Source organism: Harmonia axyridis, chromosome 5 (genome assembly GCF_914767665.1).
Source record: "Harmonia axyridis chromosome 5, icHarAxyr1.1, whole genome shotgun sequence".
In the NCBI taxonomy this organism is placed as follows: domain Eukaryota; kingdom Metazoa; phylum Arthropoda; class Insecta; order Coleoptera; family Coccinellidae; genus Harmonia; species Harmonia axyridis.
The window spans coordinates 41,437,227-41,462,711 of record NC_059505.1 but is presented as its reverse complement, the minus strand read 5'-3'; the positions used below and the strand labels follow the sequence as shown (position 1 = coordinate 41,462,711).

At 40.0% G+C, this 25,485-nt stretch overlaps 2 protein-coding genes across 9 annotated transcripts in view; both read left to right on the top strand.

Annotated features, from left to right (window-relative positions):
* The window catches only part of LOC123679945, a 149,979-nt gene extending 139,209 nt beyond the window's left edge, over positions 1-10,770 (top strand). For 5 of the 7 annotated variants that reach the window (XM_045617530.1, XM_045617526.1, XM_045617524.1 and 2 more), the window contains 7 exons: positions 1,186-1,443; positions 1,501-4,487; positions 4,585-4,623; positions 5,308-5,680; positions 6,943-7,350; positions 7,691-7,752; positions 9,712-10,770. In XM_045617530.1, coding sequence (XP_045473486.1) covers positions 1,186-1,443; positions 1,501-4,487; positions 4,585-4,623; positions 5,308-5,680; positions 6,943-7,350; positions 7,691-7,752; positions 9,712-9,946 — 4,362 coding nt within the window. In that variant the 3' untranslated portion in view covers positions 9,947-10,770. The remainder of the gene's footprint in view (positions 1-1,185; positions 1,444-1,500; positions 4,488-4,584; positions 4,624-5,307; positions 5,681-6,942; positions 7,351-7,690; positions 7,753-9,711) is intronic. The other 2 variants (XM_045617531.1, XM_045617527.1) reach the window with 1 other exon arrangement.
* A 954-nt stretch (positions 10,771-11,724) lies between these two features.
* Positions 11,725-25,406, top strand: LOC123681257. 2 transcript variants are annotated; one of them, XM_045619542.1, is made up of 12 exons: positions 11,725-13,125; positions 13,182-13,499; positions 13,635-13,958; positions 14,021-14,443; positions 15,528-15,822; positions 16,900-17,210; positions 18,458-19,605; positions 20,523-20,739; positions 20,822-21,112; positions 21,236-21,607; positions 21,995-22,818; positions 24,049-25,406. In XM_045619542.1, the coding sequence occupies exons 1-12, from the start codon at positions 12,138-12,140 to the stop codon at positions 24,724-24,726; spliced, it is 6,189 nt and encodes a 2,062-aa protein (XP_045475498.1). In that variant the 5' UTR covers positions 11,725-12,137; the 3' UTR covers positions 24,727-25,406. The 2 variants fall into 2 exon arrangements, with proteins under 2 accessions (XP_045475498.1, XP_045475499.1); XM_045619543.1 differs by having other exon boundaries at positions 11,733-13,125; positions 22,034-22,818.
* Positions 25,407-25,485: the final 79 nt, after the last annotated feature.

Below are 25,485 nucleotides of genomic sequence, written 5' to 3'. Positions count from 1 at the left end.
ATAAATATGCGCGATGCATTAACTGTAATTCTGAAATATCTAGGGGTGGTGTTGGTAAAAGTTGTTAGTTGTTTGTTTGCTAGAGAATATATATTCAGTACCAATGGTCTTATTATTGACTGTATTTCTAATGAGTATCAATAAAATCGATTCGGTGGCCGCTTCGGCCGAAGCTTCGGCTGCTTAGTGAGAGATTCGGTATCCGGCCGAATCACAAAAAAGCCGCTTCGGCGCATCCCTATTTTAAAGCAGAAAATTAAAACCTTCCGAAGATGACGAGAATTTGACTCGTAAGCTGACATGTTTGATCGAGAATAACTTAATGATGCAGACACAAATCGACTAATATTTCGATGGCGTTCTGTTTGAAAATACCTAAGCTTATTGTATGACATCTACGATCTATTCATTTCGACTACCACTTACCGCTACAGCCATCTATTGCAAAACGGCGGAAGCAAAGTTGTACACCTAATATCTCAAACTCGTTTTCCATTTGATCCTAATTCCAACGTATCTTTGGCTTTCATCATTTTATTATGATACTAGAAAAAGATTCAATGACCTAAATCACTGTGTAGAATTCGTATTGTTTTGTTGAAGCGGACTAGTGTCGATCAAATCCTGCAGGGCGGTATTGACAATCGTATAAACCTGAATTCTGCGAATGCTTTCTGTGGCCCATTAACCTTGGCCCATGTTTCAATTAAGAATCAACCCCCCTACAATCGAAAATCAACACTGCGATTAGTTATAATTCAGGCACGCGAACTTAATCACTTTCATTTAAGATTGCATTTGTTCGAACTTCAATTTCAATAACGCGCTCTTCGATCTGGCACAATCCCACCACAATTCATAGGGATCGAACCAGTCCAGGGAAATCATCATTCGTAGAATCAGAAACATTTAGAACACTAGAAAAACAATGCACGATTCTAAAAAGATTGACCAACATCAAATCAAGAGAAGAAAATTGCAGCTGAACTGGAAATAAAAAATTTATACTGAATCAGAACACAAGTTCATCACCAAAAACACCATCAAAAAGAATTTCATTTCTTGAGTTCTATAAAAGCTCTATACCTACCATCTACTCTATACCTACCATCTACTCTATACCCACTATAAACTTCATAAATTGAACATTATCCAAATAATCATGCAATTCAAATATTTTCTCAGGTATGCGAAGAAACGCTGAGAAAGCATGTAGAAAAGTTCGCAGTGCTGAAGGACATGGTATCAGAAATCGCGAACGCTGTCGGTCTCGACGAAAAATCGCTGCTCAGCAGCGAGATCGACGACCTTGGAAAACGCCTTGAGAACGTCAGACAGTCGTTGACCATCATCACTGACGTGGCCGAAGAACAGTTCAATCTGCAGGCCGAGAACAAGGGCAAGATCGACGAGACCAAGGACCTCATACATTCCATCAAAGCCGTAAGTCGATCCTTCTTCAAATTATCGCTAATTCCTACATTCGATTCCGAATTACAGAGTACCAACGGAATAACAGCCAGTGCCGAAAACGACGAACAGAAGCTGACGGCTGTAAGAGACAACCTTCTAGCTCTTGGCAAGGCTGAAAGCCAGATCCAGTTGGTTAGAAACAAGACGCTCGAGCTGAGCCAAACCGTACGTACGGAAACCACAGTCTTAGAGGTCTTGGAGCTATGGCAAGAGGTTTTCAAAGAAACATTCCAACAATACCACAGGCTGAGCACCAGGTTGGTGAAAAACGAAGACGCGGCAGCAGCCTTGAGGCTTTGGCAGGAATACTTGGTGAACGTTCAGCAGTTCCTGCAAGGATCGATACCTAGCGACTATTACAGTCTATCAGACCATCAGCATCTGTGCCAGGTGCACAAGAACCTCCTAACGACGCAACAGAACATACTGCAGCCGTTGGATCAAAGCGGTCTAGTCGAAAACACCGTGTTGGAACAATTCAAGAACCTAACGTCGCTGCACAATGAAACTCTAGACAGTATCATGGAGAGGTACACCGAAGTCCAAAACAGAATAAACTCCTGGGAAAGGTACAGGTCAGACCAAAACAGATTGCACGGTTGGCTCAAAGATATAGAACGAGAAAAGGAAAGAATGCAGTTGAGATATCTACACATAAGGGGCATAACAAGGATTATATCACAGATAGACGCCCTTTTAAGCAAAATACCTTATGGTGAAGACCAACTGGCCAACCTGATAGAGCAACAGAACAAGATTTTACAATTCTGCGATGACGCTTTATCCACATCCATCCGTATGGAGCATGCTGCCATAAAACAACGAATAAGCAACCTCCAGGCCAGTCTAATGACCTGGAAGCAATTCCTAGAGAGGATATTGAGGCTGGTTCAAACCCACGAAGAACGCGTTAGCAAGCTGGACAACGTCTTCAACAGCACTCAGGATATAATCTCCGACTTCCTTTCGCAGTCGTCAGCTGCACCAAGTCTCAGCAACAGGTTACAAATATTACAAACGGCGAGGTTGAAGTTAGCGAACACTAACCCCGACCTCGAAGAACTCGATTCTAGTCAGAAACAGCTCAAGGAATGCCTTAGTCCTTCGGACATAAAGGGAATAAACCAGAAGATCTGGGTGCTCAAGAACCAGAGGAACGAGCTGGACCACGAACTCCTAACGTTGTGCCAACAGATAGAAGACAAATTGGGACAAAGGTCTCAGTTCGAAGCGAGACACAAGAAATTCATCGACTGGGCTGATGACTTGGAGAAGAAAATCTTGAAGTTCAGCGAAGCTGACAATCCAGTAGAAGATCTTGAAGAACTATCGATGAAGGTGGAGACGGAATTCCAAGCCGATATGGCGCTGAAGCAGAGAGAATACGATTGGTTGTTGACGACCGGAAACGGTTTGGTATCTTCTTGTGGCGAACAATACAGCGATGTTACAGCTAAGCAAATCCTTCATTCCAAGACCAACGAGGTTAAGGTTAAATGGGAGAGGTTAGAGACCTTTGGAAGGTCTCAGGTTGACCGTTTGAAGAATAGACACGATATAATGACCCAGCTGGAAAGGATGATCCTCGAAAGACGTGCTTGGTTGACACAAATGGAAATACGACTGGGAAAACCGTTAGTATTCGAAGATAGCAGCAAGGAAACTCTAGAGCGCAAGGTGCAGGAACACGAAGAATTAAAGAAATCAATTGAGACTGAAAGTGGGAAACTGGCAGAGGTTGCAAATCTCAGCGAGCTTCTCCTTAGCGACGAAGACGTTCTGAAGGCCAATTACCGACACCGAAACTTGGCTGCAGCCATCGACAGTCTGGAGAAGAGGTGGAAGAAAGTATGCGAACAGTCTGCGGAGAGGAAGAGAAATATAACGTTCGCTTGGCAGCTACTTCACGAGGTCAACGAGCTCAGCATGTCCAAAGAAAGCTGGATAACAGACATGGAAAACAAACTGAAACTGTTGGAGAGACCAACAGATCAGCTGGGAAGGCAGGACCTTCAGGATCTGATCTACCAACTAGAAAAGTTAATCAAAGAAATAGAGATTGAGTCAGCGACGTTCACCATTCTGGAGTCAACGTATTCCAAGGCAGTCACTCTGGGTGGTCTCCAACCCGACAACGTTCAAGAGCTCACCTCAAGATCTAGGGTTGTGATAACTAAATGGGGCAACCTGTTGCCCAAAGCCAGCGTCATGCTGCAATCTCTGCAGACGGAGATGGCGTTGTTCAAGAACTTCGAGATGGCCCAAGGGGACTCCATCGTGGCTTTGGCAGGAATAGATTCCAGACTGACAACGCTACAACACTTGACTGACGCCAAACAAACCCCTCAAATGAGACTGAAAGTTCTGAACGTCCTAGAGGCGGATCTGAACTCCCAAAATTCGACTCTTCAAACAGCCGACGAACTAGGCTTGAAGATAATGAAGAAAGGTAACAAGGAGGAGATAGAGAAGACGCAGAAAATGATCGACGAATACCAACAGCTCTGGAAAGAGATACAAGAAAGGATCATTATACTCCAATCGGAAATTCAGATTCTTGTAGAGCGTTCGCTGCCACAAGAGGTTGATGAAAGCATACAGGTCGACACCTTGAAGTTCGAGCAAGATACAGCGGTGCAGGTCAACACCCTCCCGCCACAGCTGCAGAGGATGACCTCGATCAGTGCCAAAGACGCCTACTTGGTGGAGCTTTCGAGCGCTGTAACCGAGTGCAGGACCAACCAAGAGAAACTGGAGGCTCTGCTAGACAAAGACATACCGCCTCAAGGCTCTCAAGATCTGAGCATCAGAGGCAAGGAGATAGTCAAGCTCATCGCCTGCTGTCAATCCAACGTAGAAGTGGTCAACCATCTCCACAAGGTTCTGATCGAAGAGTGCGAGTGCGAGTCGACTGACGAGATGGTTATGACGACGGTCGTTACGACGCTTAACAGGAAATACGAAGAACTGCTGACGAGATCGAAGCAGATGCAGCAGAAGATAAGGGAACTCAGGTGAGGCTCCTACACAAGCTTTATTAACTATGCATGATGCTATTTATTTACTCAGTTTGAAGGCGATTAACGTGGTGTTTGTTTTTCCCTAACACAGGTCTGCGGTTTCTGATGTTTATAACCTCTTATGTGACCAGTAAGTTCTGATTTGATTTCTATTAGTTCTTCTTGGAGATGGGTAGAGACCGACTTTGGTGTCAAAGAAAATTATAGATACTAGGCGTTTGATTCTGGTTATTTTCGTATAAAGGTTTCAAAGTAATTTCTAAAGTCAAGAGTTGTTGCATGCTTGTTGTAATCCAGTCACAGACTATTCCTTAAACTAGCCTTAAGAAATACGAGCTGTAGATGGTCTGATTAGATAACTGCCAGTGTTCAGCTGCTGTCCTGTAGATGGATGTTGAGCATATCGACAAGCGTTCAAAACATCCTGACTCCACTTGATGCTTATCTGAATATTTTATAGAATATTACTTCAGTAAAGCGCTTTGCCACCTACTTGCTGCCTATCGTTCAAAACTGTCGATTCACAGATTCTCATTAGGTTGAGATCTTCAGATTTTCATCATCAGGTCAAACTTACAGTTCTCGAACGACAGGTACTTGAGCAGGCTGTTGCGTCATTATATATCTAGTAGATAGTAGATATTAAAAAACGGCATTGTAAAAAACTCAAACGTAACCAAGTGATGTTGGTGGAAAAAGGAAGTAACGAAATTTAACCAGAGTCAACTGCACCAGGGTCTCTACACATCCCCGGCCTCTTTCTCGCTCTATCCCCTCTCGAATACCCTCTTAAACTAACCTTTGCACCTTACAGCGAGGCTGGAAGACTGATTTGTCCCCTGTGCACCAAACGCAACTGGGCGCAGCTAGACAACGACCTTTGGCGATTGGAAAAATGGCTGGAGGTGGCTGACGGCACTCAGAGGGAGCAACGGAAGCCCCCGTCCAACATCGAGCAGCTCGAGGACGTGATACAGGACCACCGGGAGTTCGTACTGGACTTGGACAGTCACAAGAGCATCATCAGGTCGCTGAACATCGTCGGTACGCACCTGGCTGACCATTCTGAGGACACGGAGAGGGCCGAGGCGCTGAGAACTAGGTTAGGAGAGGACAACAAGACTTGGGAGTTGGTGTGCCGCAGGGCGGCTGACTGGGAGCGGCTGTTACAGACGGCCCTCATAGAGGTGAGGATCTGGTGTGATTGAGCAAATTGTATAGTACCATTGTAAAGGGTGTTTTTTTTTTAGAGCTATGGAACTTTAAATTTCAACAAAACAACGATGAATTATTCGATTAACATAAATTTTATTTATCCGCAAGATAATCTTGTGGCATTACATTTTAAATATGATTTCTGGCATATGACCGCCACAGCTGGCTCGGATGTAGTCCAATCTGGACGTCCAATTTCGATGACTTTTTCCAACATTTGTGGCCGTATATCGGCAATAACACGGCGAATGTTGTCTTCCAAATAGTCAAGGGTTTGTGGCTTATCTGCATAGACCAATGACTTTACATAGCCCCACAGTAAGTAGTCTAGCGGTGTTAAATCACAAGATCTTGGAGGCCAATTCACAGGTCCAAAATGTGAAATTAGGCGGTCACCAAACGTGTCTTTCAATAAATCGATTGTTGCACGAGATGTGTGACATGTTGCGCCGTCTTGTTGGAACCACAGCTCCTGGATATCATGGTTTTTCAATTCAGGAATGAAAAAGTTAGTAATCATGGCTCTATACCGATCACCATTGACTGTAACGTTCTGGCCATCATCGTTTTTGAAGAAGTACGGACCAATTATTCCACTAGTCCATGAAGCGCACCAAACAGTCAGTTTTTCTGGATGTTACGGTGTTTCGACATACACTTGAGGATTAGTTTCAATCCAAATGCGGCAGTTTTGTTTGTTGACGTAGCCATTCAACGAGAAGTGCGCTTCATCGCTAAACAAAATAAAATGGACGTAGTGCTAGTTGCACTATTTGCAAGCGTTGTTCAGGCGTGAGTATATTCGTGATGAATTGCCAAACCAAACTGAGAATAAATCACTTGACAGATGTTAAATCGGTCGCCATCTTGAATAGTAATGCCAACTTAAAGTTATATACCTCGAAAAAAACACCCGTTATAAGGTTTTCCAATGAAAGGTTTCATTTTGATATTAAAAAAAGAGTATATTTTGGGAGAAATCAATGGATGTTTTTTTCATTGTAAAGAGAAAGGTTCTGGGCTAGTGAAAGGAGTTTGTGCTCCTTTTGTGCCTCTTCATTTCCTTGTTATTCTTGCCTATATCATTGAGTTTCTTTCGGCACTCTTACACCATCTTAGAATCAGTATCAAAAGAAAAATATTTGTCATGGAGTAGATGTTTTAAGAATGTTTGAGGTGTACTCCTTCCCTAGTTGGACAAAATTTGAACCTTGCCTTATCCTGTCTGTTACAGAACCAGCAATTCCATTCCATCATAAACGACCTCTGCACGTGGTTGGACAAGACTGAACGGAAAATCAAACTTTCCGAACCCGTAGATCTAACAGTGGAGACCTCCATCATCGAGAGCAAGTACCAGGCCTTCAGGGAGCTTCGCTCCGAACTGGAAAGGTGCGAACCAAGAGTGATGAGCCTGCAGGAGGCAGCCAACCAGCTGCTGCGTCAAGAAGACTCGCCAGAGGGTTCCTCAACCACCTACCGGAAACTGACGGACCTCAGACTGAAGCTGCAGTCGCTCATCAAACTTACAGGGGTCTACATTCTGAAACTGGGGGCCGTGATTGGTAGAGACCCGAGCGAACTAGGGGTTCCGTTAACCTCGTCTGTGATAGGCGCCCCCTCCCTCTCTGGTTCTTATGACGTAAGTTTGACCAACCGTTGCCACATCTTATAAAGAAATTCATGTACTGGAATACTTAGCGATTGTACACGTAGAACTATTTTGTTATGATAAAATAAGATTTATATACTCTCTCTTGTATTTGCATATTGTACCTGTAGTTTTGTGTAGTTTTATCATATGAAGCCTATATATAGAACATGTCAATGAAAACGCATTGGTATGGTTGGTTTTTATGTTTATGCTTTTGTTGTTGATTTTCGAGTAGCGTTAGTTCTGCATGTGAACGTACATTTTGATATTTCTTGAAGTCAGTTGGTAATAAGGCACATTTTCACATTTGGTTTGCGTTTTTGGACAGCTTTTGGACGGTTCCGGAGAGAGACTGCCACCAGCCAACGCGCACGACGACACAGCTCACAAGTAAATATTTTTATTTATTTATTTTACTTTATTTTTTAAGTCACCCAGTTCGTACGTCCCTCAACCCATCGCAAAGATTATGTTCACAAATACACAAAAAGCTCCTTTCATGGAGCTTTTGAGCTCTTGTCTTTCATGCAGCTTTTGAAGGCGAAGATGAAAGAGCGCTCTAAAAGTGTATGAACAAAAATAGTTCAAATTTACTCGAGATGGATTGAAGGACGAATGAATTTATGCTTAAATGACAAAAAGCTTACAATTTTTACATCGAAATCCAGTTTTCCTCATCTACAAGGTGTTCCTGAATTGCAAGTACAAACCAAAATGAGGGATTCCCCAGATAGTTTAAAAAAAAATCCCATGAACATGGGCCCGCAAAGGGTATATTTTCAAAATACAAGGTGTTGAAATTTGATTTATTTTTTCAAGTTTTTTCTCATAGCAAGACAAAATATTCAGCAGAAGTTTAACAATGATAGAGTGATATCTACAGAATGGTATTTTTTCTGGAACAGTAACTGTTTTTTTCCTCCAGAACTTTGTTTGGGTAGACCACTGGTAGTTTGAAAAATGTGAAAAGAAACTATGATCTGGTAGTGAACTTTTTGGTCTCTCGTAGTTTTGTCATATCTTCTATCGATTTCGAAAAAAAAATTACAAAACATTCTCTCGAAATCCTCAGAAAAATCCGTATTCATTGTCATGAAAATCCAATAAGCTGGGATCAATTAATTAATTATTGGTTTTGTCGCTAATTCTCCAGATCTGTAGCAATGATTCGATAATCGTATGATCATCTCAAAACTAATAGGACCACAAGAAACACCCTGTATATCGAATCCCTGTATCGAATTCAAAGGACTTTTTTCCTTAAGATTATACAAGGAATCCCCCACTTTCCTTTGTATCTCCAATTTAGGAACACCCTGTATAATAACGTTGGGGTGTTTTGATCAAACCTTCCTCAAAAATTTAGGTTTTTTAAAGATTGTATCAATAAGAGCGCAAGATACGAAGGTTCATTTAGGATTATGTATAATGTCAAGACATCTATTAAATTGCATTCGACATTCTTTGATTTGTTGGTTGCCAGTTTGTTTGCTTCGAAGTGAAGTCCAAAGGTGTCAAATCACAACAGTATGACGGCCAGTTCTTGTCATGGAAATAGGAAGAAAATACTCTTGCAAAAGTCAATGTTTCGCAGGATATATGGCGAGTGTAATCATCCTGCTACAACCACTCATGGATTAAAACAATTACTTTTGAATCGAGGCACAAAAATGGACCTAGACTACAATACCTTCATTTTAGAAACCCTCAAATGTGGCAGTTGTTCACAAAGGACCTCAAATGAGGTTGAAATCATTATGCACTTTTTTGGTTTTCATATGTGTATCACACCACGTTGACCAACTACACTTTTCATTATAACAGCCTGGAAGTCAGGCAAATCAAAGAAAAAATCTGGCTCTCTTATCAATACATTCTTTAGCAATATGGTGGGGATGCAGTTCAGTTATAGAACATCAATCCTCGCTAGGATATGTAAGGGGCGAAATTGAAAAACCTTTCTATAAAACCTCTCAACCCCCAACAAAATACAAGGTGCCCTAAGGCTAGCTCCCACCTTTCAAAAGACTTCACAAAAAAGTGAAAAAGATTAAAAGAAAGATTTCCAGAAAGGCTATTTGATGCATATAATTTTAATTACTCGATGCTCATATGGAGACTTTCATATAGAAGTTTCTTATGAATCTTGTTCGTCCTCTTCGACCGATACCCAACTCACTGTGGTTTTTTGAATTGTGGGAATTAGCAGTGGCACACCTTGTTATTAAAAGCCCTCTCTAACCAATCCATTTGATCTAATAGCCCTCAAACCTCAACGATATTCATAAAAAACATCGAAACACATCATTCCAATGCATATCAGACTAACCGTAACTTTTATCCTTTCAGCGATGGTTCAGATGACGAGCTGCAAATAAACCCAAGCGTGCTACGAAAAGGTTGTCGCTTCTTGGGTAGAGTGCTGAGAGCCTCTATCCCAATACAAGCGGTTATGCTGCTTCTGCTAGGAGCAGCCTCCCTCGTACCCTTCTCCGAAGACGACGATTCCTGTTCCCTGTACACATCCATAGCGAACAGCCTGTCTCCCGTCCTAAGGTACAACGGGGGCCCACCTCCCGTCTAAAACGATTTCTTCTCATTCTTCTATAACCATTCCAATAATAACCCCCCAATTCGCTTAAGGCTCGACAAGATCAATTTGTCGATTGAGTTTCTGTTTTTGTACATATTAATAACATTGTTATGACGAGATTACCCACAAGAGATATTTCAAATGTATCAGTCTCTGATAGTTTGACCTAAGTTTTATATTGATGGTGAATTTTATGTGTATATTGAGGACGCACACGTTTTGTAGAGCTACATCCTATATTTTATATTGTTATTTATTATTTTCTCCTAGATTATAGTATTGTTAAGGTAATTCAAAGGAGTGGAACACTTTGTTTTATCCAAGACGAACAGTTGATTTTTGTTTTAAACCTCGCAGTAACGCAGTTAGATGCTGTCTCTCCACACAGCAGTTTGAACTCGTTTACTCTGGAGATTATATGGACTCCTACGATTCTGTATCAGAGGTCTTCTCTGAAGTTGTGCTGGTGCATTATCCTCAAGCCTTATCTGTTAATTTTTATCGCTTTATATATTATATTTTATTCATCACCATGGTGCTACTGTTGAACATTTAAGAGAGCCAGTTATCTGAGAATACTCATATATGATTAGGATTCTGTATGTGAGCATTTATGAGAAAAGAGGATAATTTCGAAGAAGTATTTTCAGATTACTGTCCATCTTCGAAGATCCTATAGAAATCTTGCTTTTCCTTTTAATATGCCTATGATAAACCGAATTAAGAACATTTTGGATTGTTTTTAGAAATATATCATCCAGTTATATTGATTATGTTGTCTGCTATATCATGTATAAATAAATTTTTAAATTATATGTATATGACTTTTATTTCTCCACTGTGATTGATAACCTTAAAATCTATTTATTCACCATATAGAAATTCACTTCTTCTTCTTTTCTTTTCTCGATGTGCCATCTACACATAAAAAATAGAAATTTACATTATGATAAGAGAACAACGAATCAAATGTTCATAATATATATTAGTGTTCTACTTACATAACATTGTGAAATTATTCAGATTCATTATCATAACCAAAGCTCTATAAAGTTGAATTGAAACTGATAACAAGTCAACAAACAATTCTTAATATATTTGAAAATGGATAGTTTGAAAAAATATGTCTATCGTCTATTAAAAGGGTACAGAGAGATGCAATTTCCGCAAGAAAATAGCACTTTTCCAAAAATACAAGGTGAGTCTGTGACTGTGAAGGAAATGCTTTTCGGAATATAGTTTTTATTGATGTGATTAATCTTTTCCGAACATGAAAATCCATTGAAGTCCGGTCAACTCACTCACTCAGAATGACCGCTACACTAATTGAGAAAAAAAATGTTTTTTTTACTTTACATCAAAAACTCACCCTGTATACTATCATCGAAATTGACGGAGTGTCATCTTCGAGCTGACTTTTGAACTAAATGTTAGTATTGTAATTCTTACATAGATGGCGCCATCTTCTATTTTCGAAATAAGATATTGCTGTTCTTATTGTTAAAGAACAAAATATACTCTATTTCTTTTGAGTTTATTTTGGAACACTATAACATTATTCCGAATTCTTCTTCTTCTCTCAAATCACTTATTGGTGATTTAATGGGTTCGCATTTAGCATGTACCCAGATTCCGAATTATTTTCTGCCAAACAACAGATTGAAAAAAAATAAAAGAATTGTAATCAAATTCTATGCTCTTGCTTAATATAAACATAGACCTAATGAATCATAATGAATAAAAAGTACTTCTGTGGTATAAGACAATGCATGAGAAGTTCTGTGAATGCCATTTTATATTATTAATGGTGCTGTCAAATTTTACTTCATAAATGGATGTATAAACAAAATTCGGCAGCTTTTATTGTAGAGTTCGCTCGAGAAATAAATTTGAATGATCGATAATTATCAGTTATTTAAAAATAAAGTAGAAGGTGCATTCTGTTTGAGTTGAGCAGTGTTTGAAATCCAATCTTCCTTAGACTAGATCTGATTTGTTTAGTGCAGAAATTCCTGGATATCTCTTTCAGAATAACTAGTAAAGTTTTATCGCTTTATTGAAATAATCCATAATATTCATGTAGAATATAAATATAGTTTTGCCGGCCAAAGATATCACCAGTTATGGCGGCTCATTTGAATTCATTTGTAAACAAATTGAAATGATATTCTGAGACGTCGAAATGGACCCAGTATTACAACGTTTCGGAGATGTTACTATTCAGAGGGTTGAAAAACCCAAACCACCACCTACATCTGCATCTCAATTTCCTGAAACTTCCATCAATAAAAGAGAAAAGTCTGAAGATGAGGAAGAGGAATATTACAGTAGTATGGAAGAAGATAGTTTCGACGAAGAAGATGAATCTCCTGTTAACCTTAAAAGACCTATAGAAAAACCTTTTTCGTCTGAACAAGAACCAGTTTCAAAAAAATTGAAACAAACTCCTCCACATCCCATTTTGGGTTTAAATACTAACATACCTAGTGGAATAACAATTGATAAAGTATTAGAGAAAAAACCACTTGATATTTTGAATAATTTCAGTGAAGATGACATACCCTCTGAATTTGGTACTGATTCTGAGATGGAATCAGATGAGGATCTTGGTATTCCTGAACAAGTCTCAGAAAAAGTCTCAGTTAAGGAGGAGGTGGAAGAAGCTGCTGATAATTCTTTCTTAGAAAAGTTGGTTGAGGGTCCTTTCATGGAACCTTGTTCTAGTAAAACTACCCCAGTGTGTCCACCAACAAAGTCAACTGAGTCAGTTCCGTCAGAAAACGAGGATTATGATTATGACATAAAAGAAAAATTAAAGGAAATGGGAGAAATTAGTTTTGAAACTGTAAAGAAAGGGGAAAAACCTAAAAAGGTGGAGGTTAAAGTTGAAAATGAAGTGGTAGTTACTCCAGCTAAAAAGCCTGGTGAGGGAGACGAAATAGATCGTAAAACAATGGCTGCATCAAATTTGAGAAGGAATATAAGGGAGGTAATGGATGAGACTAAATTGGATGAATCTACCCTTGCAGCTCAGAGGCTTGAAATGGAAAGATTACAGAGGGTGCAGGAACAACAGAAACTTCTAAGAGAGTTCCAAAAACAAGCTGCTCAGGAAAGAATGCAAAATAAAGTAATATCTTTACTTCAAGGAAATAACTTTTCAAGACCAGGTGAGTTCGAGTTTTTTTTGAAAATGACATTAAATTAATGTGTCTTAATATTTTAGGCCCCTCGACAGCCAGGATAGGAAGCACAGTATTAGTAAAATTGCCAAATGGCCAGACTAAATCTATGACACGACTGCCAAAACGCCCAATAGAATTAATGAGAGTACCAAAAGCAATGGGGCCAACTTCAATGCCCGCCCCTAGGCCTGGAAAGAGTCTTCTAAGCATGAAAAAACCAGGAAGTCATTTGACGCCTTCAGTTAGCATTGCTCCAGTTCCGGGAAGCAAAAAGCTCCCTGTTCCTCTAAACAAATCTTTTCAAAGTGACAGTGAAAGTGACGGAGAAGAATTCGCAGGACTTTTCCCCCGAAAGAAAGGTAGGTTATGTTTTCTAATTTCTTTTGAAAATTGTCCTGTTTGCAAATGTATTTTTAGTCATTTACCTTCTTGCCGTTTTTCAGGATTGTTATGTGTAGTATAAAACTTTGGAAATGTATTTCTTCCTTTTATAGGAAAAGAATCTCAGTCATCATCTAGCACCACAACAATAGACATATCTTCAGACGATGACTGCATAGTGGTTTCCGAACCAGAAGGCGATGGCCCCGAAGAGGAGGAAGAAGATCCTACCAATTCGGGTATGCACACCAACGACGAGTTCAACGCACCAGATGCCGAAGGCAGGGTGTTGATCAACGTGGGACATCCCGAAAATGACCCAGATATATTCTTAGCACCCCAAATCGCTAGGATAATTAAGCCCCATCAGATCGGAGGGGTTAGATTTTTATATGACAACGTTATTGAAAGTACAAGCAGGTTCGATAGTTCGCCAGGTAATTATATCTTTTTTTAAGTTTATTGAAGTCAAAATATTAATTCAACTGATAAATTGCAGGTTTTGGGTGTATCTTAGCCCACTCCATGGGCCTGGGAAAGACCTTGCAGATAGTATGTTTCTCCGACATATTTCTCAGACACACATCGGCAAAAACTATATTGTGCATAATGCCGATCAATACGCTGCAGAACTGGATGGCCGAATATAACATGTGGGTACCGACCGAAGAAAATGCGGGTGCTAGCCCCCTCAACAGCCACGGAGAGGTCAGACCTAGGAATTTCAATCTCCACGTATTGAACGACAGTCATAAGACCTTGACAGCCAGATCGAAGGTTATCAACGCTTGGAGGGCCCACGGTGGCGTCCTTCTGATGGGTTACGAGCAATTCAGACTGCTCTCTCTGAAGAAAAACCCGAAAACTAGACGGAAAAACATGGAGCCCCAAGACGATACGAAGAACAAGGTTATGTTTGATGGTAAGTTTGTAGTCACCTGTAGAACGAATTTTTCCATAATTTAAAAAATGTCGGGCTTCGTTGCCATAACCTAAAAAGTATATATAGAACGGGTGTTTTTTTTCGAGGTATATAATTTTAAGTTGGCATTACTGTTCAAGATGGCGACCGATTCAACAGCTGTCAAGTGATTTATTCTCAGTTTGGTTTGGCAATTCTAGATGAATAGACTCACGCCTGAACAACGCTTGCAAATAGTGCAATTTTATTTCGAAATTATGGTTCTGTGCGGAATACGTATCGCGTACTACGTCCATTTTATTTCGTTTAGCGATGAAGCGCACTTCTGGTTGAATGGCTACGTCAACAAACAAAACTGCCGCATTTGGAGTGGAGCTAATCCTCAAGTGTATGTCGGAACACCGTTACATCCAGAAAAACTGACTGTTTGGTGCGCTTTATGGGCTGGTGGAATCATTGGTCCGTACTTCTTCAAAAACGATGATGGCCAGAACGTTATAGTCAATGGTGATCGGTAGAGAGCCATGATTACTAACTTTTTCATTCCTGAATTGAACAACCATGATGTCCAGGAGCTGTGGTTCCAACAAGACGGTGCAACATGTCACACAGCTCGTGCCACAATCGATTTATTGAAAGACACGTTCGGTGACCGCCTAATTTCACGTTTTGGACCTGTGAATTGGCCTCCAAGATCTTGTGATTTAACACCGCTAGACTACTTTCTGTGGGGCTATGTAAGGTCATTGGTCTATGCGGATAAGCCACAAACCCTTGACCATTTGGAAGACAACATTCGCCGTGTTATTGCCGATATACGGCCACAAATGTTGGAAAAAGACATCGAAAATTGGACGTCCAGATTGGACTACATCCGAGCCAGCCGTGGCGGTCATATGCCAGAAATCATATTTAAAATGTAATGTCACAAGATTATCCTCCGGATAAATAAAATTCATGTCAATCGAACAATCCATCGTTATTTGATTGCAATTTAAAGTTTTATAGCTCTAAAAAAAAACACCCTTTATATATACATATATAGCTCCAAAAAGTTTATTGACAATTTCAATTCAATTTTCAGCTGTTCATCAGGCTCTGATCGAACCGGGGCCCGACCTGGTCATCTGCGACGAAGGTCACAGGATCAAAAACTCCCACGCTTCGATATCTCAGGCGCTGAAAATGATGAAAACGAAACGAAGGATTGTTCTGACGGGGTATCCACTGCAGAACAACCTGATGGAGTACTGGTGCATGGTAGATTTCGCTAGGCCCAATTATCTGGGTTCAAAGACGGAATTTTGCAACATGTTCGAACGTCCCATCATGAACGGGCAGTGTATAGATTCAACAGAAACCGATATAAAATTAATGAGGTAAGATCAGATTTATCCTATTTTGTTCTTCTTCCAGATCTCGAAACGAATTAGTCATTTACTTGAAACATTGTTTAAAAACACCGTTAATTAAAACTAGTTAGTGTTTTCCAGAAAAATTTTAAATTCATTTCAGTTTCTCATCACCTCAAGGCCATAAATAAATCGCATTACCAAAAAACCTGCTCAATTTGACCTTGTACTTTTTTTGTTAGTTCATAAAATTTAATGAAGAGGGGGCTTTGTATGGATAGATTTCTAGATGGCGCTGATAAACTTTCAAATCAAATACGCTCTATTAGAGTGACGTCACACACCGCCATTTTTGGTTCTCCTGTCAGTGTTCGGAATCCAAACAAATAAATTGTCATTCAAATTAGTACGGTGTCGTTGAAGGAATTGGCTTATTTTCATAAATAAGAGTATTTGAGGAACGATTTCAGTATTAATTGATAGACAGAAGGAACGAGGTTAATATCAGTAAATTTGAATCCTGTATCATTCCCCAGATTTTGTATAAAGCTGTGTTTATTAGTTGAACTTCAAGTTCAAACATACTGGAATTAATCTCGTGCCTTCTGTCTATCAATTAACAGTAAAATGGTTCCTTAAATAATCTTATTTATCAAAATAAGCCAATTTCTTCAACGACAACGTACTAATTTGAATGAGAATTTGTTTGTTTGGATTCCGAACACTGACAGGAGAACTAAAATGGCGGTGTGTGACGTCATCACTAATAGCGCATTTGAATGGCGACCTACTATCTAATCTTACAATAATGATAGAGTCCATTATAATACAGATACAAAGTTTTCCAGAATAATAAGCGGTTATAAGGATTGTTCCAAACAGAACAGATTGTAAAAAGTTCTAACAATGTTTCATTTGCACAATTCATATTATTGAATGGCTGCCTAACCTTGAACTGAACATTTGATGCTTTGGATGACAGATTTGTTTGACATATTTCATTGAAAGAGGGCTGTGAAATCCGGATTACCCTGTACAGCTTGAACTAAACCAATAGCATTTTCTAACAAAATAATAAATGCTCATACCTATTCATATTTTCAGGTATAGAGCACACGTTCTTCATTCTCTTCTGGTCGGTTTCGTTCAAAGAAGATCCCACAGAGTGTTGCAAACTGCTCTTCCGCAAAAAGAAGAATATGTTCTTTTAGTTAGGATGACGAACTTCCAGAGGAATCTCTACGAAACCTTTATGAACGAAGTTGTACGTATCCAGTCTGTCCCCAATCCCTTGAAGGCGTTTGCGGTTTGTTGCAAGATCTGGAACCATCCCGATGTGCTGTATAATTTCCTGAAGAAGAGGGCCGAAGGATGTGCCAGGGATATCGACCTAGAAGAAGTTGCTAGTGTTGCCAGTAAGTTCAAAACTGTTTCTTAATAATTAATTGTTTTGATCTAAAATGAATTTTTCGAATTTGTTCTTTCTGGAATACCTTGCAGAACATAATCGTGCGGGAATATCTCAGTTTCTCACAGATTTCATGGTTGTATTTCATTTTTGTATGTTGGTACCTCAGAGTAATAAACTTAGATAGAGGGAGCCTATGTCATTTTCAATAAGCAAATTTTGTCCCCAACATGAACTATCAAATTTGACATGAAGCGCGCGGAAATGAAAACATATCAGTGATACGATATTTCACTTAATTCGCGAGTTTCTCCACAAAGAACGCACTTCTTTTATTCCATAGTGAATCAACGTTTCATATTAACTCAAAATATATTGAGATGAATACCTAAATATATCGGAAATTCAGAAAACAAGCTTCAAGCGCGCCAAACGACGTGAAACAACCGATGACACTAGGAGAGCAAAAGTTGCCAAACCTTGAATTTCAGCAGGTAGATACAGAAAATAATAAATATTCTGCTCATTATAAATTCGACACTTAGGAAAAATATCGGATTCCAAATATTCAAATTTGCATATTCAATCGGGAATCATTCAAATAAATATATTTCATTCAATATAATATACATTCATAACGATATAGTAAAATTGTGGATTTGAAAATATATCACAATCCAACAACGTAATCTAACCATGTTGGGGACATTTAAAAATTGCGTATACTCCCTCTATCTATGGTTATTACTCTATGGTTGGTACTCAGAATTCCCCTGTCACAGATTTGTCTATTATCTGTCAAATTTGAGAGAACAGTACTGCCAACCAACATTATTCAATGCAAAAATCACTAAATGATACTTATGGATATATTCCATTAATTTTGATAAAATCACAGTGAAATAGAGAAAATAATGCATAATACCAGTACAGAAGGCTCATTCTAACACTCGTTCATTTTGAACTTGTGGAAGAATATCAATGTTTACTGCACTTGTATTATAAATAACTTTTCGAGTATTTGTTTGATTTACTTTTGGACATATTTATTTGATGAGTTGCTACTTCTTATTTTTTTTTACGAGTTTTTTTATTTTATTTCTTGGATGAAACCAATATTTCTTGTTGGTCTTTTTTCTCAATTTTTAATAATTTAGAAAAGAGATGGAAATTGAAAAAAACAGCAAAAAAGATCAAGAAAGCCCTTGATCGCTTTGTTAGGTTAGAAAAATCATTTGATACCCTATCTTTCAGGCACGCCAAGCGACACTTTAACAACCCCCGCCCCCAAAGAGAAGAAAACACCTGCATCGAAAGCGAAAAAATCGTCCCCCAGAGGAAGGCCCCCAGGTACCGGTAACAAGCCGGCAGCTTCTGTGACTCCGTATAACAGCGCGGCAGAGGGTCAAACCAACGCCGTCCCAGAAAACCCTTCGGCCAACGCCAATCAGGGTGCCAAAACATTCGGACCGCCACCACCCTTCTTCGAACAGTCCAACGCGCAGTTCCCATCTAGCTTCCAGTCCAAGCCGCAGCAGCAGTTCAACTCGAACTTCCAGAACAACGCGTACCACGAAGACACGCGCGGTTCAAACTACAACGAGAACACCAATTGCAGCTTCGACATGTCCCAGAATCCCACACAGGTGTCTTCGGAGTCCAACAATTTCATGGAGGCAGCTTCCCAAGACTCCAGTCAGACGGATACCAAGAGCTACCTGGACATAAGCAACCAGAAGGGAAAACCGGTCGATTTGTTCGGTCGAGGTAGCCAGTTCCCTCAGAACTTTGGTAACGTGCAAGGAAACAACCAGAACTTCAACTTCAATCAGCCGGATTACCAGCAAAACTCCCAGCAGCCGGGTTTCCTGAATAATCAGAATTTCCAGAACGGGCAACAGAGCATGTGGTCCCAGAATGATAACCCGATGGAACTTCTCAATTCTGCCTTCAACATGAACTACAACAGCAACAGCAACTCGAACTCTTCCTGGATGAAAAAGGAGGAGAAACCTGCCACATCGGTCAACAGTCCGGTTAAGAACGAATTGAGCAACGATTCCAAACCCAAGATCAATATTATCAGCGATATCAAATTGCCCTCACTGTTCGGTGCGAATCTCAGTTTGAACTCGAACAGTACGGATAAGAAGATTAAAATAATAAGCGACATTAAAATCGAGCCCAAAAAGGAAGAGGAGAACGATAGCAAAGAGGTGAAGGCAGATGTTAAGGATGTTGTGCCGTTACCTGTTCCGACGCAGGAGAATCAGACACCGGTGAAGGAAGAAGTTAAGAAGGATGAGGTTAAGTTGCTGCCACCGGAATCTCCGGCAGTCAAAAATAATAACAGTTTCCTCAATTTCAAAGATAAGGAAGATTGTGGAATTCCTTACGATTGGGTAAGTGACATCATAATGGCAACACTGTATTTTTTTGACATTTGACTTGTATGCGTACTTCTGTCTTTATGTGTTTTTTTTTTTTATTCACTTCTTTATTCTTGACCTCTAATACAGTAGAAGTACTGGTGAAAAGGCCTATTTAATATACAAAAAAATAATACTATATAATATTCAAAACAACAACAAAGTTAAACTGAACAAAATAAATCTTTCAGGTACAACTTAAGCTTAATATTAAAGTTTTTTTTAGTTCTTATATACTTTATTTCTGGTGGTATTTGGTTAAATGCTTCTATTGCTCGGTAAATTGGGGAGTCCTGGGCTTTCCTTGTAAACCTGAGTTCACTTCTGATGGTACCTCTATCTCGGGTGTTATGACTATGCACATCCTGTACTAGTGTAAATCTATAATTTGACTTCATATAATTGTTCGTCATGCCATGAATCAGTTTAACTTGTTCCAATTTCTTTAGGTTATGAATGTCCAAAAGTTTAGTGTCCTTATATAATATTGATGTAGGTGTTAACATGCCATAGTTCAATAATATCTTTATAGTTCTATTTTGAAACACTTGTAGCCTTGTTAATAATGTATTTGATGCATTTCCCCAACAATTAATGAGGTACCTCAGTCTGGAGGAGATATGTTAATTAGGTTATTCAATTTATTAGCCGTTTACTCAGTTTGTACAGTTTTTGATCATTTATTTTTCTCTTGGTTGGTTTCAATATTTTATCAAAGTATATATCGAATAGTGAAGGTTTTGGCACAATGTTGTCATAAATTCGATATTCATATTTAGCCTTAATCAAATAGACTCATTTGACCTTCATAATCCTAATGAAATGAAATTTTTTTAAGTCTCCTTTGAGGTTATTGTGTCTTTAACTCTTCACTATGTTTCTATTTCTAGGCCTTGGAGCTGCTGAAAGATTACATCCCTGGTTGCATAGAGAACTCGGCGAAAATGGAGATCCTTTTCTGCATAATCAAAGAAAGCATATCACTCGGAGACAGATTACTAGTTTTCAGTCAGTCTTTGATAACCTTGGATTTGATAGAACAGTTTCTGCAAGCATCTTTAGTACCCGGAGATACAGTTAATTGGTGCAAAAATGTCAGCTATTACCGTAAGTTTTGTTGTGGCAACAACCGCTTCAAAATATCCTCCATCGATTCGAACAGACATAACCGACATATCTTTCCTTATAGGTCTCGACGGTTCAACAAGCGCGTTGGAGAGAGAGAAACTCATAAACGAATTCAATTCCAATCCGAAGATCCACCTGTTCTTGGTCTCCACCAGAGCGGGGTCTCTAGGTATCAACCTTGTGGGAGCGAATCGAGTTGTCGTTCTGGATGCTTCCTGGAATCCCTGCCACGATACACAAGCAGTATGCAGGGTGTACCGGTATGGTCAACGAAAACCTTGCTTTGTTTATCGACTGGTGGTCGATAATTGCCTCGAGAAGAAGATATACGACAGGCAGATAAACAAGCAAGGTAACTAGTGAACGTTTAAATGTGGTTTCAATCGAATTTCCTTTAAAAAAGGAGATTATCGGGCTTTAATAGAAAAGAAGTCGCCCCAAAACAGATCCCTGAGTAACACCCCTCGGTTTTTAGGAATGTCAGACAGAGTGGTGGACGAGTGCAATCCGGACGCCCATCTGACGATAAAAGACGTTAGCACCCTGTGCTGGGACAAGAAGTACGACGAAGGAGAAGAAAAAGACTGGTCCAACGTGAGAGACAACTACATCGACGTGGTGCTGCAGAAGGTGCTGGAGAGGCACGGCAGACGGCTGAATTGCGAACCGTTTCAACACGAATCGCTGCTGGTGGATAGGAAGGAGAAGCAGCTTTCGCAGCAGGAGAAAAGACTGGCCAAGAAGAGTTACGAGAGGGAGAAACTGGCCTCGAGACAGCCCACCTACAGCGCGGGCAGTATGGCCAGAGGGCACAGGCCTGTGGCCTCCGTCAGACCTATGCAACAGGGTAAGTTTGATGTTTTATTTTTTGTTTACAAATGATTTACAAGAAGAATTAAACCTGAAGTAACCGTTCTTTTGATTATTTTATTATTCGGTTTATTATATTCTTCTTCTTCATCGTTCGTTAGTCCTGTGTTTACATTTTTTCAATAAGCGTTTGACGCACACCTCCACTGCAGAGTTGTCATCATCATAACCTGCAGGTTACTAATTAAACTACAAAAATATGCAATTCAGGAAGGCAACCCCACAAATAATTTTAATCTTTCCTACTATGGACTACAACTTTTACCTTTTTTTTACTAGTATACAATTTTTATTTATTTTTGTTTCTAAATACCAATCAAATTATTTTTTTCAGTTCCTTTTTCTCATTCACCATATGTTGCAGGAGGTCAAAGGCCCCCCTTTAACCAAAGACTTGTTCCAGGGAATGACAGACCGTCTAGATGGATCCCTGCTGAGCATTGGCAGAGGCAGGGCATGACCGCCCAAGAGATGACCCTGCCCCTCGACGTGGTGATCCCCACCAACCAGCCGGAGAGGGGCAGTATCGTGCTCAAGGCCGGTCAAAAGGTATTGGTGCTAAAGTCACCAAAGGGCGTATACATGCAGCTGGAGAGTGGGAAGATAGTGGCTATCAAGACCGCTATAAAGGTCAAGGGTAAGGCGGAGGATAGCGTCGATCCGTCGAAGAAACCGCCCCTTCTACCTCCCTCCATCAAGATAAACCCCGCCCCTCCGGGCGCGCCACAGAAGAAGGCGGTGAAACCGTTTACCCCGTCTGTGACCAAGATGAACGTTAAGAGCGTCAAGCAGACGGTTCCCAACCTGGTGTCCAGCATACAGAGCGTCACCAAGAAGTCCCAGACGATGATGAAGTCTCGTCCGTACAAAATTGGCTTGGAAATCGCGAAAAATCTCATTCAGAGCCAGAAGGAGGAGCCACTCCCTTCGAGCAGCGACGAAGAACACGCGCCGGTGGCCAAGGAGAAGTTAGTACAGAGGAAGGAGGAGGCCAAGTCTAAGAGCGAGGAGCTGGACGAGATCGAGAAACACATCTCGATGCTTAGGAGTCACATCTCGATCAAGAGGACTTCTGTACCAGCACAGACACCTAGCGCGAAGGTGGAACAGAAGAAAATCAATCAGTCCGTTTTGGAGAAATTGGAGAGGACAACCTCATTGGCTCTGACTGATAACTTGCCTTTCCCGGTTAGTGTTTGCTTTCCCTTTTTTATTTTTTTTAAATGTTGATATGCGTATTCCTGATGCAAGTATGTTTCTTGTTGTTGTCTTTATTTTATTGAAGTCATCTTAAGATACGAAATTATACATTCAAGTTGAAGAAAAAATAATTTGACATTGAGCTAAAGGGTGTTTTTTTAGAGCTATAGAACTTTAAATTGCAATAAAACAACGATGGATTATTCGATTGACATGAATTTTATTTATCCGCAAGATAATCTTGTCGCATTACATTTTAAATATGATTTCTGGCATATGACCGCCACGGCTGGTTCGGATGTAGTACAATCTGGACGTCCAATTTTCGATGACTTTCTCCAACATTTGTGGCCGTATATCGGCAATAACACGGCGACTGATGTCTTCCAAATGGTCGAGGGTTTGTGGCTTATCCGCATAGACCAATGACTTTACATAGCCCCACAGAAAGTAGTCTAGCGGTGTTAAATCACAAGATCTTGGAGGCCAATTCACAGGTCCAAAACGTGAAATTAGACGGTCACCAAACGTGTCTTTCAATAAATCGATTGTGGCACGAGCTGTGTGACATGGTGCGCCGTCTTGTTGGAACCACAGCTCCTGGACATCATGGTTGTTCAATTCAGGAATGAAAAAGTTAGTAATCATGGCTCTATACCGATCACCATTAACTGTAACGTTCTGGCCATCATCGTTTTTGAAGAAGTACGGACCAATGATTCCACCAGTCCATAAAGCGCACCAAACAGTCAGTTTTTCTGGATGTAACTGTGTTTCGACATACACTTGAGGATTAGCTTCACTCCAAATGCGGCAGTTTTGTTTGTTGACGTAGCCATTCAACCAGAAGTATGCTTCATCGCTAAACAAAATTCACTTATGAAAATCGGGAACAACGGCAATCTCATTTTGGGCCCATTCGACGAATCTACGCCTTACTTGATGATCCAAACTGAGAATAAAACACTTGATAGCTGTTAAATCGGTCGCCATCTTGAACAGTAATGCCAACTCAAAGTTATATACCTCGAAAAAAACACCCGTTATAAGCATAGCGAAATAACTAAACTTCTTCCAAAACAATTGTCTTTAATGTGTAGAATATGCTTGCCGTTCTTGATACTCAATATCTAATCTAATTTCAAGAACATATCAGCCTTATTGGAAAAGATTTATAACTTCGAGCCAATACTCATATACATAAATCGAATATTGCAGGATTCCTTGGAAAGTATAACGAACAACAGCTTCAAAGACGACAACGTTGACGACGAAGCGGAATCCGCCACCTCTTCTGTTGACATGAACATGAAACAAGGCGTGAGTGATGCCAGCGATCACAGCGACGAAGTGACCTACGTTTCAGAGCAGCCGCCCCAGTATCCACTTCAGAATCCGCAACAGCAGGCTGTCCTAGAGCCGAAAATAGAACCGACCCAGCAGGATTACCCCTACAACTACTACAACTATCAGCCCTATCCCCCACCACAAGGCTATACTTATCCCCAACCGCAGCCCTATGACATTATCGGAGGTTATCCCGCTCAGCAGCCCCAGCCCCCACCGCAACCACAGTACAATTACCCCTATCAGGGTTATCCCCCACCGCAGCAGTATCACGCCCCTCACCCCCAACCGCCAAATTACGATTACAACGCGCCTCCTGCACCCCCACCGCAAACGATCTACCCTCCCTACAATCCCTACCCTCAACAGTATCCCCCTCCGCCGCATCAGGGCATGTATGGCCCCGCCCAAGTCCCGCCTGCCGCCCCGCCCTACCAAGACTATCAGTACCAACAGATGGGCGGTACCCAGCCCCAGAGTCAAGCCAATCAGGCGGCTCATCCCGTGGCATCTGGCTCCGCCCCCCAAACGTATTATCCCAATTCGTAAAGTGTCATTTAGTGCAATCTTATTATTTAATTTATTTGTTATCGTGGATGTATGCTCCCGCAGTAGGTACAACAATCACATCACCACAGAAATAATTTGCATTCCATTTATGATTCGGGATCGTAGAATCACTTTAAGGTAAAAAGAAAATTTTTGTCTGTTGTAATTGGAAAATGTGTATGGAGTAGTACATAACCATTTGAAACAATTCGAATCCAGTTGGCTGTTTTGTGATAAACTTCTTCTTTGAAATTTTCGGAAGAAACTGCCGCAATACAGGTTTTTTTTTTGTAATTATGTAAATTTAAATTCAAAATTTCACTGTGCAGTAATACATAGATGAAAAGTATTGTTTTGGTGATTTTTTTAGAATTATATAAATCGAGAATTTATGTATAAAATCTAATTTTTTTTTCTTGGTTCGCCCAGTTCATTTTACTGTTGGAAATCTTTTTTAGGTAGATTGATGATTGATTAGATCTAGAATTTAGGTAGGAGAAACGTTGATTTGCTTATTACATAAAACCATATATGTTTGATTAAATGTAACTGTAAAGAAAATTCTTATCTTGTAACAAGATATTTCATGGAACTGATTTTTTCCTATAAGCATATTTAACACTTCAAATTGTATAATTTTTATTTGCATTTATTTAAAATTATATTTTACAGTGTATTTATATTGATATTATTTATTATATAATTCCTAACCCTACACCTTCCAAAATTCCTTATCATTTTTCCCAATATTTCATCGGA

Bases quoted from the DNA above. Each gene is read 5' to 3' on its own strand.
- LOC123681257 (XM_045619542.1), top strand. From the start codon at position 12,138: ATGGACCCAGTATTACAACGTTTCGGAGATGTTACTATTCAGAGGGTT. The intron at 14,444-15,527 runs GTAAGTTTGTAG...TTCAATTTTCAG, and splicing joins GAACAAGGTTATGTTTGATG to CTGTTCATCAGGCTCTGATC. The intron at 21,608-21,994 runs GTAAGTTTGATG...CATATGTTGCAG, and splicing joins CGTCAGACCTATGCAACAGG to GAGGTCAAAGGCCCCCCTTT.